Source organism: Falco rusticolus, chromosome 4, assembly GCF_015220075.1.
Source record: "Falco rusticolus isolate bFalRus1 chromosome 4, bFalRus1.pri, whole genome shotgun sequence".
Lineage (NCBI taxonomy): Eukaryota > Metazoa > Chordata > Aves > Falconiformes > Falconidae > Falco > Falco rusticolus.
In genome coordinates, this window is record NC_051190.1 from 1,560,404 (window position 1) to 1,576,793 (window position 16,390).

Sequence of the window (16,390 nt, forward strand, 5' to 3'; positions counted from 1 at the left end):
AAAGGGATACAAGTCCCCGAGAGGTACAGTGTCACAGAACTGCCACCTCTGGATCAAACAACTGCAAAAATCAAAACATTATGTGCCATTGGACAAGGGGACATAACAGAAAATGGCTAGTCACCGATTCCTGGGGATTCAGAATTGCAACTCACTTGTAATCCCAAGTCTGGGATGATGGGGGAGAACCTATAAGCCCGCAGCAGGGACATCAGTAGCTGCTTGAGACACTCGTGCACTTCATATTCCTAAGGAAATAAGAAACACATGAAGAGCATGGAGCTGGGAACAGCTGTAGTTCCCAAGGTGTGACCTTGGAAGGAAGCATTCACTTCTGAACTGAAAAAGCAGGTGCTCTGAACCCTGTGTTTGTCCATCTAACTCCACAGGAGAGAGTCCAAGCAGAAGTTGGTGTCATCACTTTGTTACAAGGAAACAACTTTTTGCACTAGTAAAACCAACCCAGAAGTCATCTACAAAAAGCCGAAGTCCCAGGTCCTATTTAGTCGGGCTGAGTCACTCTTCCTCCCATCCCCTGAACCCACCTAATATAGTGTTGGCAGAACCAACCCCGAAAAAGAAAGTTACTCTTGTATAAATGTGACAACGGAAGAGCTCTCTCTGAGTTGGACTCATAGCCAGCTGGCAGGATGAGAGCCATCTCTTCCACAAACACAGCAGCCCTACCAGGGTCCTCAGCTTCACTTCGAAGATGATGGACCTGAGGGGGTCATGACATTTTTCAATTAAACTTTTCATGACAGCAGACTGGGCCAGGGCCTGTATCTGTTATTTGCCACCCCAAATAACAGTCATGCTGTCTCCAAGCAGATCCCTGGCAATGACTGGCTCTATGTAACTACTCCAGCAGCAGCAGCTTCCCAGAGGCTAGCAATGGCTGCCTCAAACAAGTGTCCCAGGAAGGAGTGACCTCATTCACCTTGGACAGGAAGGGGCATGGGAAGCTGGAGGAGGTTTTTCCCTGTGGTTCTGGAAGTGGTGAGAGTGCAGTGCCCATTTCCACCCCAGTCCTCCACACTCTGATTGATCTCTTGGGGCACATGGTGGCGTTTAAGATCTCCACAGTCACATCAGCATTAACAACATCCAAGAGAGCAAGTCGCTTCTTATTGATAAGTCTGATGTTCCCAAAGCAGGCAGATATTCAACATCAGCAGTTCCTTTAGCAGTAGAAGCTTAGAAATGCCTTGTTAGCTCATTGTCAGTGTCACCATTATCAATTACGCTGCATTCAACCCTCATTCCCTGGGTGCGAAACAGCAGACAGATGAACTAGGTGAGACGGTGGTCTATCACAAAAAAAAGATCTTGTCACCAGGAAGGGGAAGAAGCTGAACACTACCAGCATTTTCTAGGGAAGGCTCCTGTCCTCAGCACTCCCGGGATCTCCCTGTGACCCCTGGCGAGGAACTAGCACCTTAGCAACTCACCTCCATAAGAAGCCACATGAGATCCAGCAGCTGCTGAATAAGGGGATGGGCCTCCACTGCCCCTCCTCGCTCAAGGATGCTCAACAGGAAGGTCATGAGCACATCTTCCACCAGGTACACCTTGCACTGCAGACAGAGAGCCAGGTCAACAGTCCTCTAAGGCACAGTCACTTCCCTGTGAAAGCTGAGGTTTACCTCCCTTGCAAGCACAATAACAACCTACAGAAGCCTGCAACAGGAAGTCAAAACTCACCATAAGAGGGGAGAAATAATTGAAAATGTGGGCTAATGTAATCAACACTGTGGGTTCTCCCTGCAGCTGCCACATGGATGTGTCCTTCTCCACCAGCTTCCCCTCCTGCAATGATAAACCCAGAAAAACATACAGCTTGGATGCCATCCAATCCACCCATGCACCAACAACTGAGCGAACTGGCGGCCCGGAGCAGTCACTGTTTGCTGTCCCACGCCTGCCTGCAGTAAAAACCTTGAACATGGGAATTCAGGATGAAGAGCAGCCAGGCCCATGCCTGTGGAGAGCTGTAGTGCAGTCCAGATGTCAGTTACTATCAGCCAGATGCATGCACCCTGACCACGTTTTTCCAAAAGGGTTCAGGTGTATGTGGTAATTTGTAAATGGGAATCCCTACGGAGGAGGTCAACTAGTAAAGCAGGCCTCCATCCAAAGCAAGACCATAGCAGATGGCATTCCCTATGCTTTTGGCACAAACAGGTCATCTCTTGCTCTAGCAGAAAAAAATGTTTTCTAGCAAACACAGCCACAGCCAAAACAGTTCTCAAGGCAGACCCACCAGAATTTCACCACATCACTGCACCAGGACATCAGTTAAAAGTTTAGGATATGAACAAGCTTCTTTCAAGGCTGCAAAATCAAATCCATCAGTTCTGACCCTTACAAACATAATCTCTTGCATACTGGGTATGAAACTTCATAGGACTGAGAACAACAAAGCCCAGTATGATTTAAATTAAATTCTGGAACTATCAGGAATCCCATTTTGCAAGCCGAAGAGCTCCAGGGACATGCATGCCCCGTGCAAAGCATGCAGGCATTTAGACTCTCAGGCATATGGAAACATCTGAGTTGCCAGCATGTGCTGAGAAGTGCAGAACCACATTTCCCAGCATGGTGCCCCACAGATCCACCCGGTGACATTAGCCTACCGTCACATCTATGCCAATATGGATCACATTCTTCAAGTAGCCTAACAGCTTGTGAGCCTTCACTAGGTCTGCAACAGGAGGATCTTGCAAGGGGCGGTAACCTTCCACTGGATATGTAGGCAAGTGTTAAGGTAAAATGTAATATGATCCTCTCAGGACTTTTGTTTGTGCAAGGAAAAGACCGAGTCTCTTATTTTACTTTACACCCACGCATGCCTCAGTCACAGTTCAAACCACAGAGCCTTCTAAATGGATGATAAGCCACAAGCTCTTATTCCCACTTTCTCAATACTGCAAGCAGCAAGTATTTCACACCACGCTTCTGCTCTCATCAGAAAGACTGACAGGAGCCTCCACTACAGCTATCAAGAGGCATACCTGGGACTGCTCTGACTGGAGCTGCAGGTTTCAGCATTTGCACAGGAAGGCAGCAGGCTACGCTAATGCCATGTCAGAGGTCCCACATGGCTGGGAGAGACCAGTGGCCTAGAGGCTCAGCAGCACAGCAGCATTAAGGTTTCCAAAACTGGAGAGTGAGATCTTTGCAGGATTTGAGTGCCTGAGAACAGACAGCCCCCAGCTGCAGCAGTAGCTGCTGATTCAAAGCTGAAAGCAAATCTCATTTCAGGGACCAGCACTGATGTTTGTGTGCCCTGCAGTTCTGCTCCAGCTGAGGGGCAATCTGGTTCTTCTCGCCTTGACCTTGCTCTATGCACAAATGCCAACAGAAGAAGGTGAACCACAGTCAGGTATGTATATTCCACAGCCTCCAAAGATGGTCTCAGGACAGGCTCTTCTCCCTTCAGACCTCCTCTCCCAACATCTAAAGGATATCGGAGTGGACGGCTTCCGAAGTTAAAAGCGACAGACTCTTTGAATGAGAGGCTGATGGCAGGGAAGTAAGCCATTCCAGCACCTCTTGTGATGTTATCGAAAGCGGTTCCCAGAGATATGCCGTTCCTGAAAGAAGAAAAACCCACAAGAGTTTAGTCACAGGAGGAGGGTTTTGAGGTCAACTGGGCAATCCAGGTAGCTGCATTCCCCTCCCAGTAACTTGCCAACACGCACACATCAGTCAGTTATGCCTCCTGTCATTCTTAACCTGGCACACATGCAAACATCGCAGCTTTGCTGAATGGGGAAGCACAGCAGCATTCCTGTTATCATACGACAACACAGGAAGGCACTGGAGTCTGCACAACATGCAGAGCCCACTCAGCTTCAAGAGCAACCCAAATGCTTATGAGATAACTAACCAGCAGGACATTTGAAAGGCAGGTGACATTTTTGGCCTCATCCATTTGATGCTGGTGGAAGGATAATGCTCTCAGTCTACTCTTCTCTAAAAGATGACATGAAGCATCTAACAGTTTTTAATTCCAGATGACTTGCTGCAGGCTGTAGTTTAGGGCCAGGGAACAATTCTTATTCAGGCTGGCCTCTGCTCATTGTGCACAGGAGTTGGAGGCTGGAGATATATCAGCCTTTCCACAGCTCCTTCTGAATCTAGGACAGGCAAGGTCTACAGTGACCACAAAAGCTATCAGCCAGCGCTCACCTGAACTTAGGAGAATCAACAGCCCATTTAGATGGTTTCTGAACCCAAAGCAGAAAAGCAAAGGCTAGAACTACCAAGGAACTTAAAGGAGAGAGGGCAGAAATACAACTCGGCAACTGGCTCAGCAGTGAGGAAACCTTTATGTTACACACAGACATCAACAAAGCAGGGAACTGGACAAAGATGCTTACAGGCAGAAAGCAATGGTGCCCTCATCAAGGTCTATCAGACAGCTGACGATGTCTCCTGCTGCCCAAGACTGCAATAAAGGGAGAAAAAAGGTTAAACACATATCCAGGGTGTTCTCGCATCAGAAGAAAAATTGTACCCCAACCAATCCCTTGTGATTCAGGTTTGAAGAAGAGAGTTCCTTCTCACAGCAGCTCACATAGCATTTTAAGACACTTCTGGAAGCTGCACATAAGCCACTGATTGGGATCTTTTTTCCTCCAGCACTAGGAACATGCACAGGATCAAACATAGCTACAGAGAATCAGGGCCTTCCAGAGACCAACAGCAGCACTGTGCTGGGAATCAGTCTGCTGGGGCTGCCAAACAAAGCACCCTGATAGCATGTCCAGCACCCCTAAAGTACAAACAATTGCTGGCACACTGCCTCCCCGAGAGCATACTGAAGCAGTGAGGACAGCCTGAGGGCATTTCACAAGGCCCAACAGAATCCAGTAGGCAAAAGGAGCCACCTGCTTTCTTCTCCTTACTCTACATTCTGTTCCTGGGAGGACAGCTACTCACTTTGCCATAGTTGGTAGTAGTCACGTTCCACTTGCGCACCCTGTTTCCATCATAAGCATATGAATCTGGTGTATCTCCAACTCCTTCCTGCACCAAGGAAGAAAGATGAGACTCAGACCAGACCAAGCATAGAGGATCCCTCTCACTGCAAGAGCGGCTTTAAGGGGGAGACCAGCAGACAGGGAGAGCAGCTAACAGCACACATGCTCTGCCTGGGAAAAGCCCTCACTCTAGGAGTGAATCCAGCAGCCTGTGATCTTTGGTTCAGAGAAATACAACCCTCCCTACTAATTTTCAAGTTGGAAGAATACTGGCATCCTACACTTCCAACTTCTGGCAAAGCAGCCCCCCCAGATGGCCATCACCTCCTCTCTCACACGTTGCAGAGTGGCAAGTTAGTGAAACTGCAGCTGACATCCCTTCCCAGCACCAAACATCCCACCCGGTACCTGAGAAAAGCTGGCCTGGCCCTGCCTCTCCTGGGCCAAAAATCCCCATAGCACTAGCTGCTGAGGGGTATCCTGAGAGACAGGCTGCCAGTACTGCAGACCTACACACTCTCCACAGACGATGCCAGCTGAAAGTCAACACTTAGCAGTGGCTATGCACTGCAAAAGCACAGCAACACACACAGTGTGCAAGGCTTTCACACTGTGCACCATCCTGTGAACACAGACCAGAAAGTCTATGAAGATTTTTAAAACAGCAGACCTGGTATCTCTAGTGTGTGCTGGGCACAAAATGCCAGCAGGGCATGAGCACAGCGCCGATGTGATACTCCACACTGACCTAAAAAGCACTGGAGGAACAAAGAGCAGCCCTGTGCCATGTGCAGCAGTTACACTACCTCCTGATTAAATCTGCAGTTGAGAGTACACCAGCCGATCTGCATGAGTCCCTGGGAGGAGATGAGCACCTCGTAAATCCATTTCCCTGAAAGCAAAAGAAATGCCACATGGGAAATCCCTGCCACCTGGCTCATTGTTAGAGAAGCCAAACCTGACACTGCTCCCACAGAAATAAATGGGACACACAAAGGAACTTCGGGATATCCCCAGCATTCCCCTCCCACCTCTTCGGCATCACACAATCCTCCATCCTTCTGACTTCCTGGAGAAGCCAGTGGATGAACTGAGGAAGAGGGTGCTCAAGATCTGGAACATATTCAAAATTTACTGAGCTCTCTAGTTGTGTAACTCTCCGTACACTCTTCCCGGGGTCTTTTCTCAAAGCGTTGCTGGTTTAACTCCTTACCTTTATACACGCATGTTGTGGCCCTGATGGACCCAAAGTTACTGTGGCCAATCACCTGGACCAACAAACAGAAGACATTTTAAAGTCAGGCAAAAAGGTAGGTTTGCTCAGCCCTACCCATTCTCTCCATCCTAGCCCTCAAAACCAAAGCCAGATGGAGAGCTATTCACAAGTACAGTGTAGGGAAGAGACAGGACATCTTCCCCATCCCAGAAGCTCTACTTGATGCCAACAGGCCCTGAGGAACCATCCAGGTCCTTCCCACAGCTCATCTGTACTTGATAAACCCCAGTGAAGCATGCAGCTCAGCAGCAGTACGAGGACAACATGGTGACAGACAGGTTCCCAGTGAATTGTGACAAGTATACAAAAGTGACTATTATATAGGAAAGAATTTGAATCCTGGACAAGTCACAACAAAACTAGAGATTCAGGGTGTCCAGACTAAAGCCCAGGACTGGCAGGTAACATGCTGCCCAGGAACTGAACCCTATTAACTCCTGACTCTCTCAGTCTCAGGACAGACCATGAAGATACAAAGGTAGCAACAAGGAATTCACAGGCAAGACAGTCTGATCCTATATGAAGGTAAATTCTAGGTACAGCCAAGGTAAGTTACGGCAGGTAGTTAATGGGAAAAGGGAGACCAGGGCAGCCTCTTCTGCTACAGGTAAAAAAGGGTACACAGATTACAGAGGGAATGAGCACAGGAGCATGGGATGTGTGTGCTCAGGAAGGGGTGAAAGCAGTGCAGAAATTACTGAAGTAGGAAAGGATCAGTGGATTCTTTCAGCTGATTTTCTGCATGAGAAACATCAGCTAAAGAACAAGCGGGGAGCTAGTGTAAGCAAAGGAGAAAGGAAAGCCTCAGCTTTAGCCTCTTGCCATCATTAGAGAAGACCGGCAGGAAGGAAGAGGCAGTCTGCTGGAGGGAGGGACAGGAAAGCTGGCTGCTGGCCTTTCCTCTGCTTAGCCAAGCTCTTCAGCGAGCCCCTAGGCCAGGGTAATCCTTTCACTTCCTCACAGCTCCACTCAGAGCTTGCTGAGATTTAGGGGTACTGTTAGACCTTTTCCCAGGAGAGCTCATTTCCTCCAGGATCCTGCAGCTTTCTGGGTAGACTCCATTTACAATACTCTACAAAGCCAGTGACAGGGATCTGTTATGAAGAACAAATGAAGAAGCCCCAAGTGCTATTAGTCCCACAAGACCATTTTCTGCTGCACCCAGCATCACACTCACCCCAAGTAAGTCATCATCAACGAGCAGGAGTCCCTCAAAACCACTCGTGTGGTCCAACACCACAGTAAAGGGACCAAGCCGACCCTCTGCTACCTGATCTGAAAGAAGAGTTGCAGAAAACCCGTTAGGGGATGTTGTGCAGGATTTAACTGTACACTTGATAAATGCCTCCAGCTAGACGACAACAGCACCAGGATTCTGCTACAGTGGAGGAAGACTAAAATAGTGTTACCCAGGTTAGACCAGGTCTCCTCACTGGCAGACACCAGTGAGATTTAAAATGAACTTTTCACAGTAACGTGCAAGATCTTAGCTCTGCAGCATTCCAGTCATATGTTAAGTTTTCCACATCGCCTGAGAATTTTACTTTGGCAAAACTCAAAGACCAAACTAAAGTCTGAGCCAAATGTTTGGCCAACATACCATGCTTTGATTGCAGACAGCAAGAAAAATTCTTCTTTTTAGGAGAGGAGCCAGGTTGTATCTTGCCACATCCTGACTCATTTGGTGAAATGGATGCTAGCAAGAATACAGGCAACTGCCCAAGGCCCAAAGTGAATACCTACAGTGGAGGCCAGTATGCAAAAATTGTCAAGAAGCCTCTGCATTTCCCACTGAGGATAGCACTGCACACTGCTGGTCACAGCAATGGCTCTGAATATCATTATCAGTGAAACACCTCCAACATAAGCCCCAAAACTGCTTTTCCAGGCATTTTTGCCTAGAAATATGCCTCCTCAATCTGCAAGCAGGCCTGCTCTGGGGCTGGCTGACAAGCCACTCGCAAGCAGGATTTAAAGGCACAATAAATTAGAGCACAGGAGGGCGGAACAATGCTCACTCAGGGAACTGCCTTTCGTGATACAACTTGTCCTTTCAATTAAGCAGCACAAGCAGAAGCACAAATTGGACAAACACTCAGTGTTCTCTTACCTCGACTGTCTTCAGAGCTATTCTCCTCTGCTAGCAACCGGTCAAGGTGCTCCTGCAGGTTCTGGAAAGTCAGGTGCTTTCTAGGGAATAAACATGCACAGGAGCTCTTCAGAAAACTCTGTCTCCCAGGTTTTAAAGAGTGGCAGCCCAGACACGTGTCTGCACAATCCTGCACTGTGAAATGTGAACTGGGAAATTCTGTCAGTGTTTCTTGCCACGAATCTGAGGAATTTGCTGCCCAGCGTGTTGGGGCAATGAATGAACCGAGGACTAAATACAGTGTGAACAAGAAAAATAGTTAACAAAGGATCCTAAAGTCTACGGTCTGCTCAGGAGTATGTTGTGGCAGTAAGAAAACTGTACTATGGTACAGTGGCAGTAAGAAACCAGCTGTACTGCCAACAGCTGTGGACCATGACTTTGCTGCAGTCAGCATCATACAAACACGGCGTAAGTCAGGATTTGGCTTTTCCCCCCCAAGTATTTCATAATACAAAAGAAGAGAGAAGATCACACCAGCAGCTGTAGCAGTTCAGAAAAAGGTCAGGCTAGCCCAGCATCCTCTCTCTGACAACAGCCAAACCCATTCTGTTTTCATACTAAGGAGAAGTCTCTCATGCACCCGCTCTGGGCCACTATTTTAGAGAACTTTCTCATACTGCCCTCCCTTAGTTCTCCTTTTTCAAGGCTAGTTTACTTAGCTGTTCCTTGTACAAGAGCCATTCCAGACATCTGACTTGCTCTTACCCTTCCTCAAAACCTCTGCAGCTCTAAAACACCCTTTTAGAGTTGGCGAGACCAGAACCACATGATACTCGAGATGGGGTTAAACCACAAATTTATTCAGTGGCATAATGATTGTACTTACCCTACATCCCTTTCCTAACAATTCCTAACTTCCTACTTTCTTTTTCTGACTTAATATTCCCACCCCAACCTCATTCCTACACAGTAAAAATCAACTCAGGGTCTATCATTTTATGCACAATGTTGAGGCTGATCCCCTTTCAATCCATCGCTTTGCATTTCCCTACACTGAGTTTCATAGACTGTTTCACTATTCAGTCAATATCACAGCCACCTTACCTTTACATTGCTCTAAATAGCTTTGTAACCGCAGCAAACTTTCCCACCTCATGCTCTCTCCCTTTCCAAGTCTCCCAAGGATACACAGAACAACACAGGTCGTGTTGCAGGTCTTTGAGGGACCCCAGCAGGACCTCCTTTCACTGTGAGAGTCGCTAGTTGTTCCTATCCCTGCTTCCCATTTCCAAAGCCATCTGTGGAACAACTTCCCACTTCTCCAGGACTAGGCGTTTCCTAAGACTGGTGACAGACCTTTTGAAAGCCTGATGGATGTGAAAATGCACAGAAATGGAATCAAAGCATCAGTTTTTGTTGGCATGAGAGAGGGCAGCTTCAGCAAAGCAGCTTAACCAGCAGCTAGCATGGAGAAGTTCTGGAAGAAGAAGAACATGAGACAGCCAGAGAGATGTCTGCAGTGAGCTCCTCTATGGGGAATTTAGGCCTCTAAAGACAAAATGTCATACCATAAAAGTTGCTCTCAACTGGCAAATGTTATTTTCAAGACCTATTTGACTGCTAGTGGGCTTTCTACCAAATAGCCAAGTCCAGAAAAGGGGTGGAAAGCAGGAAAAAAAGAAAAGGAGACCAGTCCAACAAACTATCAGTTCTGTGCTTTCAAGTCATTAATCACAAGGCAAACAAATTAGAGATACTGAAAACCAAAATGCTCAGGCAGATGGAATATTCCAAGGCATGCTGGCAGGAAAGCTCATGGCAAAGTAATATGACCCACTTTGCCTTCCCCCTGCCATAACCCTAGCTCACCAAGAGTGGAGAGGGCCAAGAGCTATTTTTAGCAGCTCTGAGCTCACATTTGAGCTGGCAGTACTAAGTATAGCCAGTGGAATGTGACCCAAGACACGCTGCAGCACCGCCAACCAGCAGGAGCTACATGCCTGCCTTGCTATACCACACTCATACCTGCCCTGAACCTGTCTGACTTGCCTCGGGCAAAAGAGCTAAATGCAAGGGAAATTTTTCTCATCCAAAGCTACAAGTTTCTGGGCTACAAGGTGAAGGAGAACTGAAAACAAATAGAAGAAAACAGACACTAAACAGGAATTTTGTATTTCTTTTCCTTTGGTGACTCGTAATAATAAAAGTACCAACAGTTCCACAGCCTGAGAAATGTGTGGTATTCTGTAGGTCAGTAATAGCCTTGCCTTTAGTTTACAGGGCACTGACGACCTCTCTTTCATTCCTGTACCTAAAACCTGTGCATTTTGCACTTCCTCACAAGTAAAGAGGGAACAGGAATAAGGTGAATGCCTGCTTGCCTATTTATTTTAGAAATATTGCCTAATGATTTTTTATATGGGGTTTTTCATGCAAAAAACCTGAAGAATACTTCCTAGCAAGCCCTGCAATTTGAAAAAGCCACTAAAGGACAAGACCTAAGAGTAATTTCTATAACATGGTGCTGCTGTGCTTTCAACAAAGATCTCTGTGCGGCACTAAAAGATCTCTCCTTTCACCGCAGTGCTGTATATCTGGGGACTGATACAGCATCGCTTGCCATCTAATGAATGAGAAGAAGTCTGATACCTGTAAGCAGCTGCAGGCTGGTTCCCATCAGCATTGGTAAAGACACGATGTAGATAATCATTCAGCAGCCTGCTGTTCACAATCCCTTGTTTAAAACAGAAAGGAAATAAGCTTAGGGAGTCAGGAGGTAAACTCAAACGTTACTTTCACGTACAAGCAAGAAACTGGTAACTATGGGAAAATTATGTTCAAATTTGGAGATCAACACAGTGGAAAATGCAGGTTCAAGAAGTCATTCACTGTCTTACTGTCTTCATTAGCAGCCCTAGAGTCCAGCATTATGGGTTGCATCTCCACAAGGGCTCTTTCCTATTCGCGCTGATCTATGATAGCAAATGGGAGTCTATAAATTGGTCCCCACAGGTGGAACTAGATCCTTAGGAATCCTGCTGTACTACTTCCAGATAAAGTAACTTCAACAGCTGGAGGTGGGAATCCGATTTAATTTCCAAAAAATGAAAGTCTTATCACTATTGCAATTCCCAATGTCCTATTTGTACCTGGGACACTTTAAGTAGCTACATCTCTTAACTGTGCTACAAGATGCTGATGAGATAGAAAGACTTGCAAATGCAGTCCATCTCATCTAACCCACAGTCCTCTTCAATGATGGATGCCTCACTTTAGCTTTCATTGTACAAAACAATCCCTAGTGTCACGCTGATGCAGCATGCTTTATTTCTGGGTGCAACAGTGCCCTCAAATGCCAGATTTGTGGTCTCGTAAGCACACTTCGGCTGGACTGGTGACTATAAAAGAAAACAGGCTGCCTAAAAGGTACCCAAATTTCCCAGAAAAGGATTAATCTGAGAACTTGACAGACAAGCCGTTCATCCTGGAAGGCGAACTCCCTAAGTCAGATGGGACAAAGGCAGGCAACTTGACATTCTCCAGCCTCACTAGGCACGGCTGTGTGTTGAACAAAGGGCACTGTGACATGAGGTTCTGGAGTCCTTAGTACTACAGGAACGACCCTTCCAACATCTCATCTCAGTTCAGGGATTTACTCAGTTTCAGGCCCCCCACACCTCACACCCCACACCTCAGCATGATAACTGCAACTGGAAGGCAGCTGATCTCAAGTGAGGCAAATGGTGCTCACTCAGTTCACAGCAGTCCTGCTTTTACACAGCACATATAGGCCCATACCTGTGACTCTGGCCTTCTCTGGCTCAGTGCTCAGCCTGTAGTTCTTCCTTGAGAAAGCAGTCCCAGCACCCCTCGACGTCATTCTTCACAGGCACCACTTCCAGAGCCGACATAAGACAGACAGATGCCTAGAACAAAACTCACTGGGGAGGACGCTGCCTTTAGACTTCTCCCTTTCTTGGAGGTTGATGTACCTGGATTGAACAACAGGGATAAGTCAAAAAACAGCCAGAGTCCTCACATTAACAACATCTTACAAGAGCCCAAAGCCAACTAACTGCCAACCCTGCTCTCAGTCCCACCTGTCCAACAGCTCAAAATCTTCCCAAAGCAGACAAGGCATTATGCCACACTGCAGACAACCACACAGACCCCACTCCAACCAAAGGCACAGGCATAACCAAGCCAGAAACACAGGCAACCTTTGCACCAAGTTTAAGCCAGAAGCACTGAGCCAGCATAGGGCCATATCTACCACCACTGCCAAACACTGCTGAAACTGGCAACTGCATCACACTTCTACTTATGCCCTGATGAGACACTTCCACCTTTCTCTCCCACATTATATTCTTCAGACAGGAACACACACCTGGTTAATCTGTTCAACAGGTTATTAGATTATTCCGCTATCCAAAACAGAAGGAGAAGGAATGAGACAAATGCAAGTGAACTGGACTACAAAAGAATATAACTGACTACAAAGCAAAAGACCCAGGTGCCAATTTTATAAGGACAAAAGCAGATGCAGGTAGAAGTAGGCAGAAGTGTTTCCAGGTGAAAACCTACCACATGACTAAACATTCATGACCCTTCCTGGTATCACTAGAATGCAGAGTGCTATCAGAGCTGATCTGACACATGCCAGGACAAAATGAATAAATTCAGGTTGCTAGTTCCATCTAGTTTCAAAAAGTTCCTGTTTCCAATTGCCCCAATAGCTGACCATCACTGGAAGTCCCTCTCGTTCACTAGACAGCCATCTGACAAATCGCTTTATGACACACAGAGCAACAGGAATATGCAACAGGAGCAAAGGCTGTGGGAATTAAATGCTTGTTGGCAATCTCATACAGAGCAGAGCAGAACCTAAGGTGAACCCAAGAAAAGTTAGTGACCTTGCCAAGTGATGCAAATACCACCATAAGTCCACTGGCAGACAATCACTTGGGTTTCTGCTAGATTCAGGAAAGAATTTCCTGAAGTCCCTTTCCTCAGGGCCACCCCAGCATCCAGCAGTGGAGCAGTGCTGCCTGGTGTCCCTCCTGCAGCACTGCCAAGCAAAACTGCACGAATAAAGCAAAAACCAGCCCGGATCAATGGCCTTGAACAACCTGCATCAGAGACTCTAAACAAGGAATAAACCAATTAAACTATAAATAGAAACACATCATTTACTATCAAAGCAGAGCAGACAGCAAATGTGTGCTATCCTAAATGCACTCTGAACGTGAAAGACATAATTTCACCTCAGTCAGGACAAGTTCAAAACACCTGAGAGTGGTGTGGAGTACCCCTAGCTCCTCCCAAGGGTAGCCAGCCCAGTACCCATGCTGCTGAAACAGCCTGAATGCCCAGGCAGCAAGCACAGCATGGTCGCACTGGCACCCTATGAGATGCACTGCTGGCACTGCTGCAGTGCCAGGGTTGGTTTTGTTTTTCAGTTGCAGCAGATGCTGCTTTCAACAGGTCAGAGTAAGGGCAGAGAAGGGAGGCGGGGCACATCTGCCCCTTTGCTGCTCCCATGTGCAATTCACGACACTGGCCCCAGCAAAGGCACCCAGCCCTGACTCCATGGGTTGAACTCCTGTCTCTGAGTAATGGCAAGTGGCTTCCAGCAGAAGGGCAGAATAAACAAGACGGGTGCAGCCAGAGCTTAAATGGAGCCAACTGGAGGCAGGCGTGGAGGCTGGGAAGCCGGGCCAGCAAACCCAGCTTTGTCCAGCAGCTGCTGACCGAGCCCCTCCTGCTCTCGGCAGGGCAGCGGGGCCGAGGCTGGGGGGACAGCCGGGGACAGAGGCCTCTGCGCTGCTCGCGAACCTGCTCCGCGTTAATCTGGAGCACGGGTCTGTTGCACCCCTAACCTGGCAGGACCCCCAAACCAGAAATACCGGGCAGCATTGCCCCAATTCAGGAACTGACGGCAAAGCCAGGCCCACCCCGAAGCTGGCAGCGAACACCCAAACTCAGAGACCCCCGCTCCACTGGGCAGCACGCCCCGCAGCCACAGGCACCCCACAAGCCGGGAAACACCCGCCATGCCCACAAACACCCCCAAACCCAGGGGCGCCACTACACCTGCCCGCCAGCCCCAAAGCCCACAGAGCCCTGCCAGGCGCGGGAGCACCCCCCGATGGGGCGCCTGTGCCACAAAACCGGCCGACACCCCCCGCGACAGGCCGCACACCCGAGACCACCCCCGCCCGGCCCCAGAACCGCGACGGCAGCGGCAGTAACGGGCCGGGCCCAGAGAGGGCCCCGCCAATGTCAGAGGCGAGGACCCCGGGGCGGCCCAGGCCCGACGGCCGCGCACTCACCGCCGGCCCAGCCGCGCCGCCGCCGCCGCCGCGCTACGGAGCGCCGCGAGGGCCATGCGAGCGCGCGGCGCAGCCCGCGTTGCCGGGAGACGCGCTGGGGGCCGGGCGGGCCGCGCCGAGGGGCCCGTGCGCTCGGGCAGAGCCGGGCCGGGCCCGCCTCCCGCGGCCAAGGGCAGGGACCCCGGCTCCGCGGCTGCGGGTGACCTTCCCCCGGGGAAACCGAGCCCGGAAGCACGCGGCCGTGGCGCTGGACAGTCAGGGCTGCGGGGGAGCCGTGGGAAGGCCCCGATCCTGCCTGACTGGCAGTGCTGGGGCTGCTGGTCCCGAGTGCTGGGCAGTCATGGGACGGATCCAGCACTGCCTGGCTGGGGGTGCTGCTCTCAGCACATGGTGCTGTTACGTGGCTACTCTCTTGGTGTTTTCTGGGCCTGCTATAGGGTTTTGGGGCCCGATGTTGCAAGCGGGAGCGGTGTCGCGTCCGCATGGGCCCAGCATGGCCGGAGCGGCTGTCGCTCTTGAGCTGTGCAGAGCTGCTGGAGGGTCCCGATGGCAGCTGGCTGGCACTGCTGGAACTGCTGGCCTCGGGTGTGGAGGAGCCGTGGGAAGGCCCCAGTTCTGCCTGGCTGGCAGTGCTGGGGCCTGCGAGGTCGGAGCTGGCACTGCAGGCTGTAATGGGAAGCAGGAAGGTCAAAGGCAGAGCCCCCCAGTGCCAGGCAGGACAGGCCAGAGCAATGCCCCCAGGCCTCCTGGAGAAGAGAGACTCTGCCAAGCCCACCCTGGGCACCCAGGCTACTGCTGCCAGGCCTTGGCTGGCTGCTGGCCCCAGCCCGGGGCTGCCTGGTTGCTTTGTCTCTTAGCAGCGCCCAGGCCAGCACAGCTCTTGCACTCCCGGCTAGTAGTGGTGTGCTTCACAAAGGAGCAGCATCTGTGGGTGCCCTCAGCAGCGCAGGAGCAGCACAGGAGCAGTTGCCAGGGCCTGGGGAACAAACGGGTTCGGCTCTCAGGACAAAGTGACCGCAGCACTGGACTGTCCAGCAGAGCTCTTGTTCTCAGTGCTCTTCTGCTTCGAGCCCTTGTCGAGTCAGAGATCCCGTGCAGTGCCCCGGGGTGCAGCTTTGGCAACTCACCCCTCTTCCTCTGCCAGCTCCCTGCCTCCTGGACAAAGGCACTCACTGGCATCGCAGCGCCTGTGCCTCTCATTGAATGCTGCGTTTACCCTCGGCAACTGGCTGTACCTGTGCTAGCTACAGGCAGCTGAGGGAACCATTTCATTAATCCCTAGGGGGTCTTTGGCAATGGTGCTGCAGGACAAGCTTTGATCCACAAGCAGGAGTCCCCAGCGAAAAGCAGCCCAGGCTGTGGGTTCAGATGAGTGCCCAGGCAGCAGGGACATTTCCTCACCAGGCACGACGACTGAAGCTGCCAGGTGTGACGAGTGCACCTGTCCAACCGGGTGAGCAGTACTTTGGTTCAGGCATCAGCCCACAAGTAGGCCTGACTGAAATCAGCCCTGCTGTGCAAACCTTGGGAATTGTGCTAGGCCGTATCTTCTCAGGAGCTGAGGAGTCTAGGCCATGCCTTATCAGGAACTAACAGTACAAGCCTGAGCTGGGACTGGACAAAACTCAAACTGCTACAGCTGCACTCTTGCACATACACCAAAGGGTGGGTTGACTGCAATACAATCACTTTATGCTATAAA

The 16,390-nt window shown here is 49.8% G+C and overlaps 1 protein-coding gene across 4 annotated transcripts in view; it reads right to left on the reverse strand.

The window, feature by feature from the left end:
• The window catches only part of RNF123 (ring finger protein 123), a 52,607-nt gene extending 36,895 nt beyond the window's left edge, over window positions 1-15,712 (reverse strand). For 2 of the 4 annotated variants that reach the window (XM_037384964.1, XM_037384960.1), the window contains exons 1-13: window positions 12,155-14,682; window positions 11,006-11,090; window positions 8,375-8,454; window positions 7,442-7,539; window positions 6,202-6,256; window positions 5,795-5,880; window positions 4,948-5,034; window positions 4,386-4,453; window positions 3,471-3,596; window positions 2,637-2,751; window positions 1,705-1,809; window positions 1,452-1,577; window positions 156-248 (exon numbers count right to left, since the gene is read on the reverse strand). In XM_037384964.1, the coding sequence (XP_037240861.1) occupies window positions 156-248; window positions 1,452-1,577; window positions 1,705-1,809; window positions 2,637-2,751; window positions 3,471-3,596; window positions 4,386-4,453; window positions 4,948-5,034; window positions 5,795-5,880; window positions 6,202-6,256; window positions 7,442-7,539; window positions 8,375-8,454; window positions 11,006-11,090; window positions 12,155-12,236 (1,206 nt within the window). In that variant the 5' untranslated portion in view covers window positions 12,237-14,682. The other 2 variants (XM_037384962.1, XM_037384963.1) reach the window with 2 other exon arrangements.
• Between the last annotated feature and the right edge of the window lie 678 nt (window positions 15,713-16,390).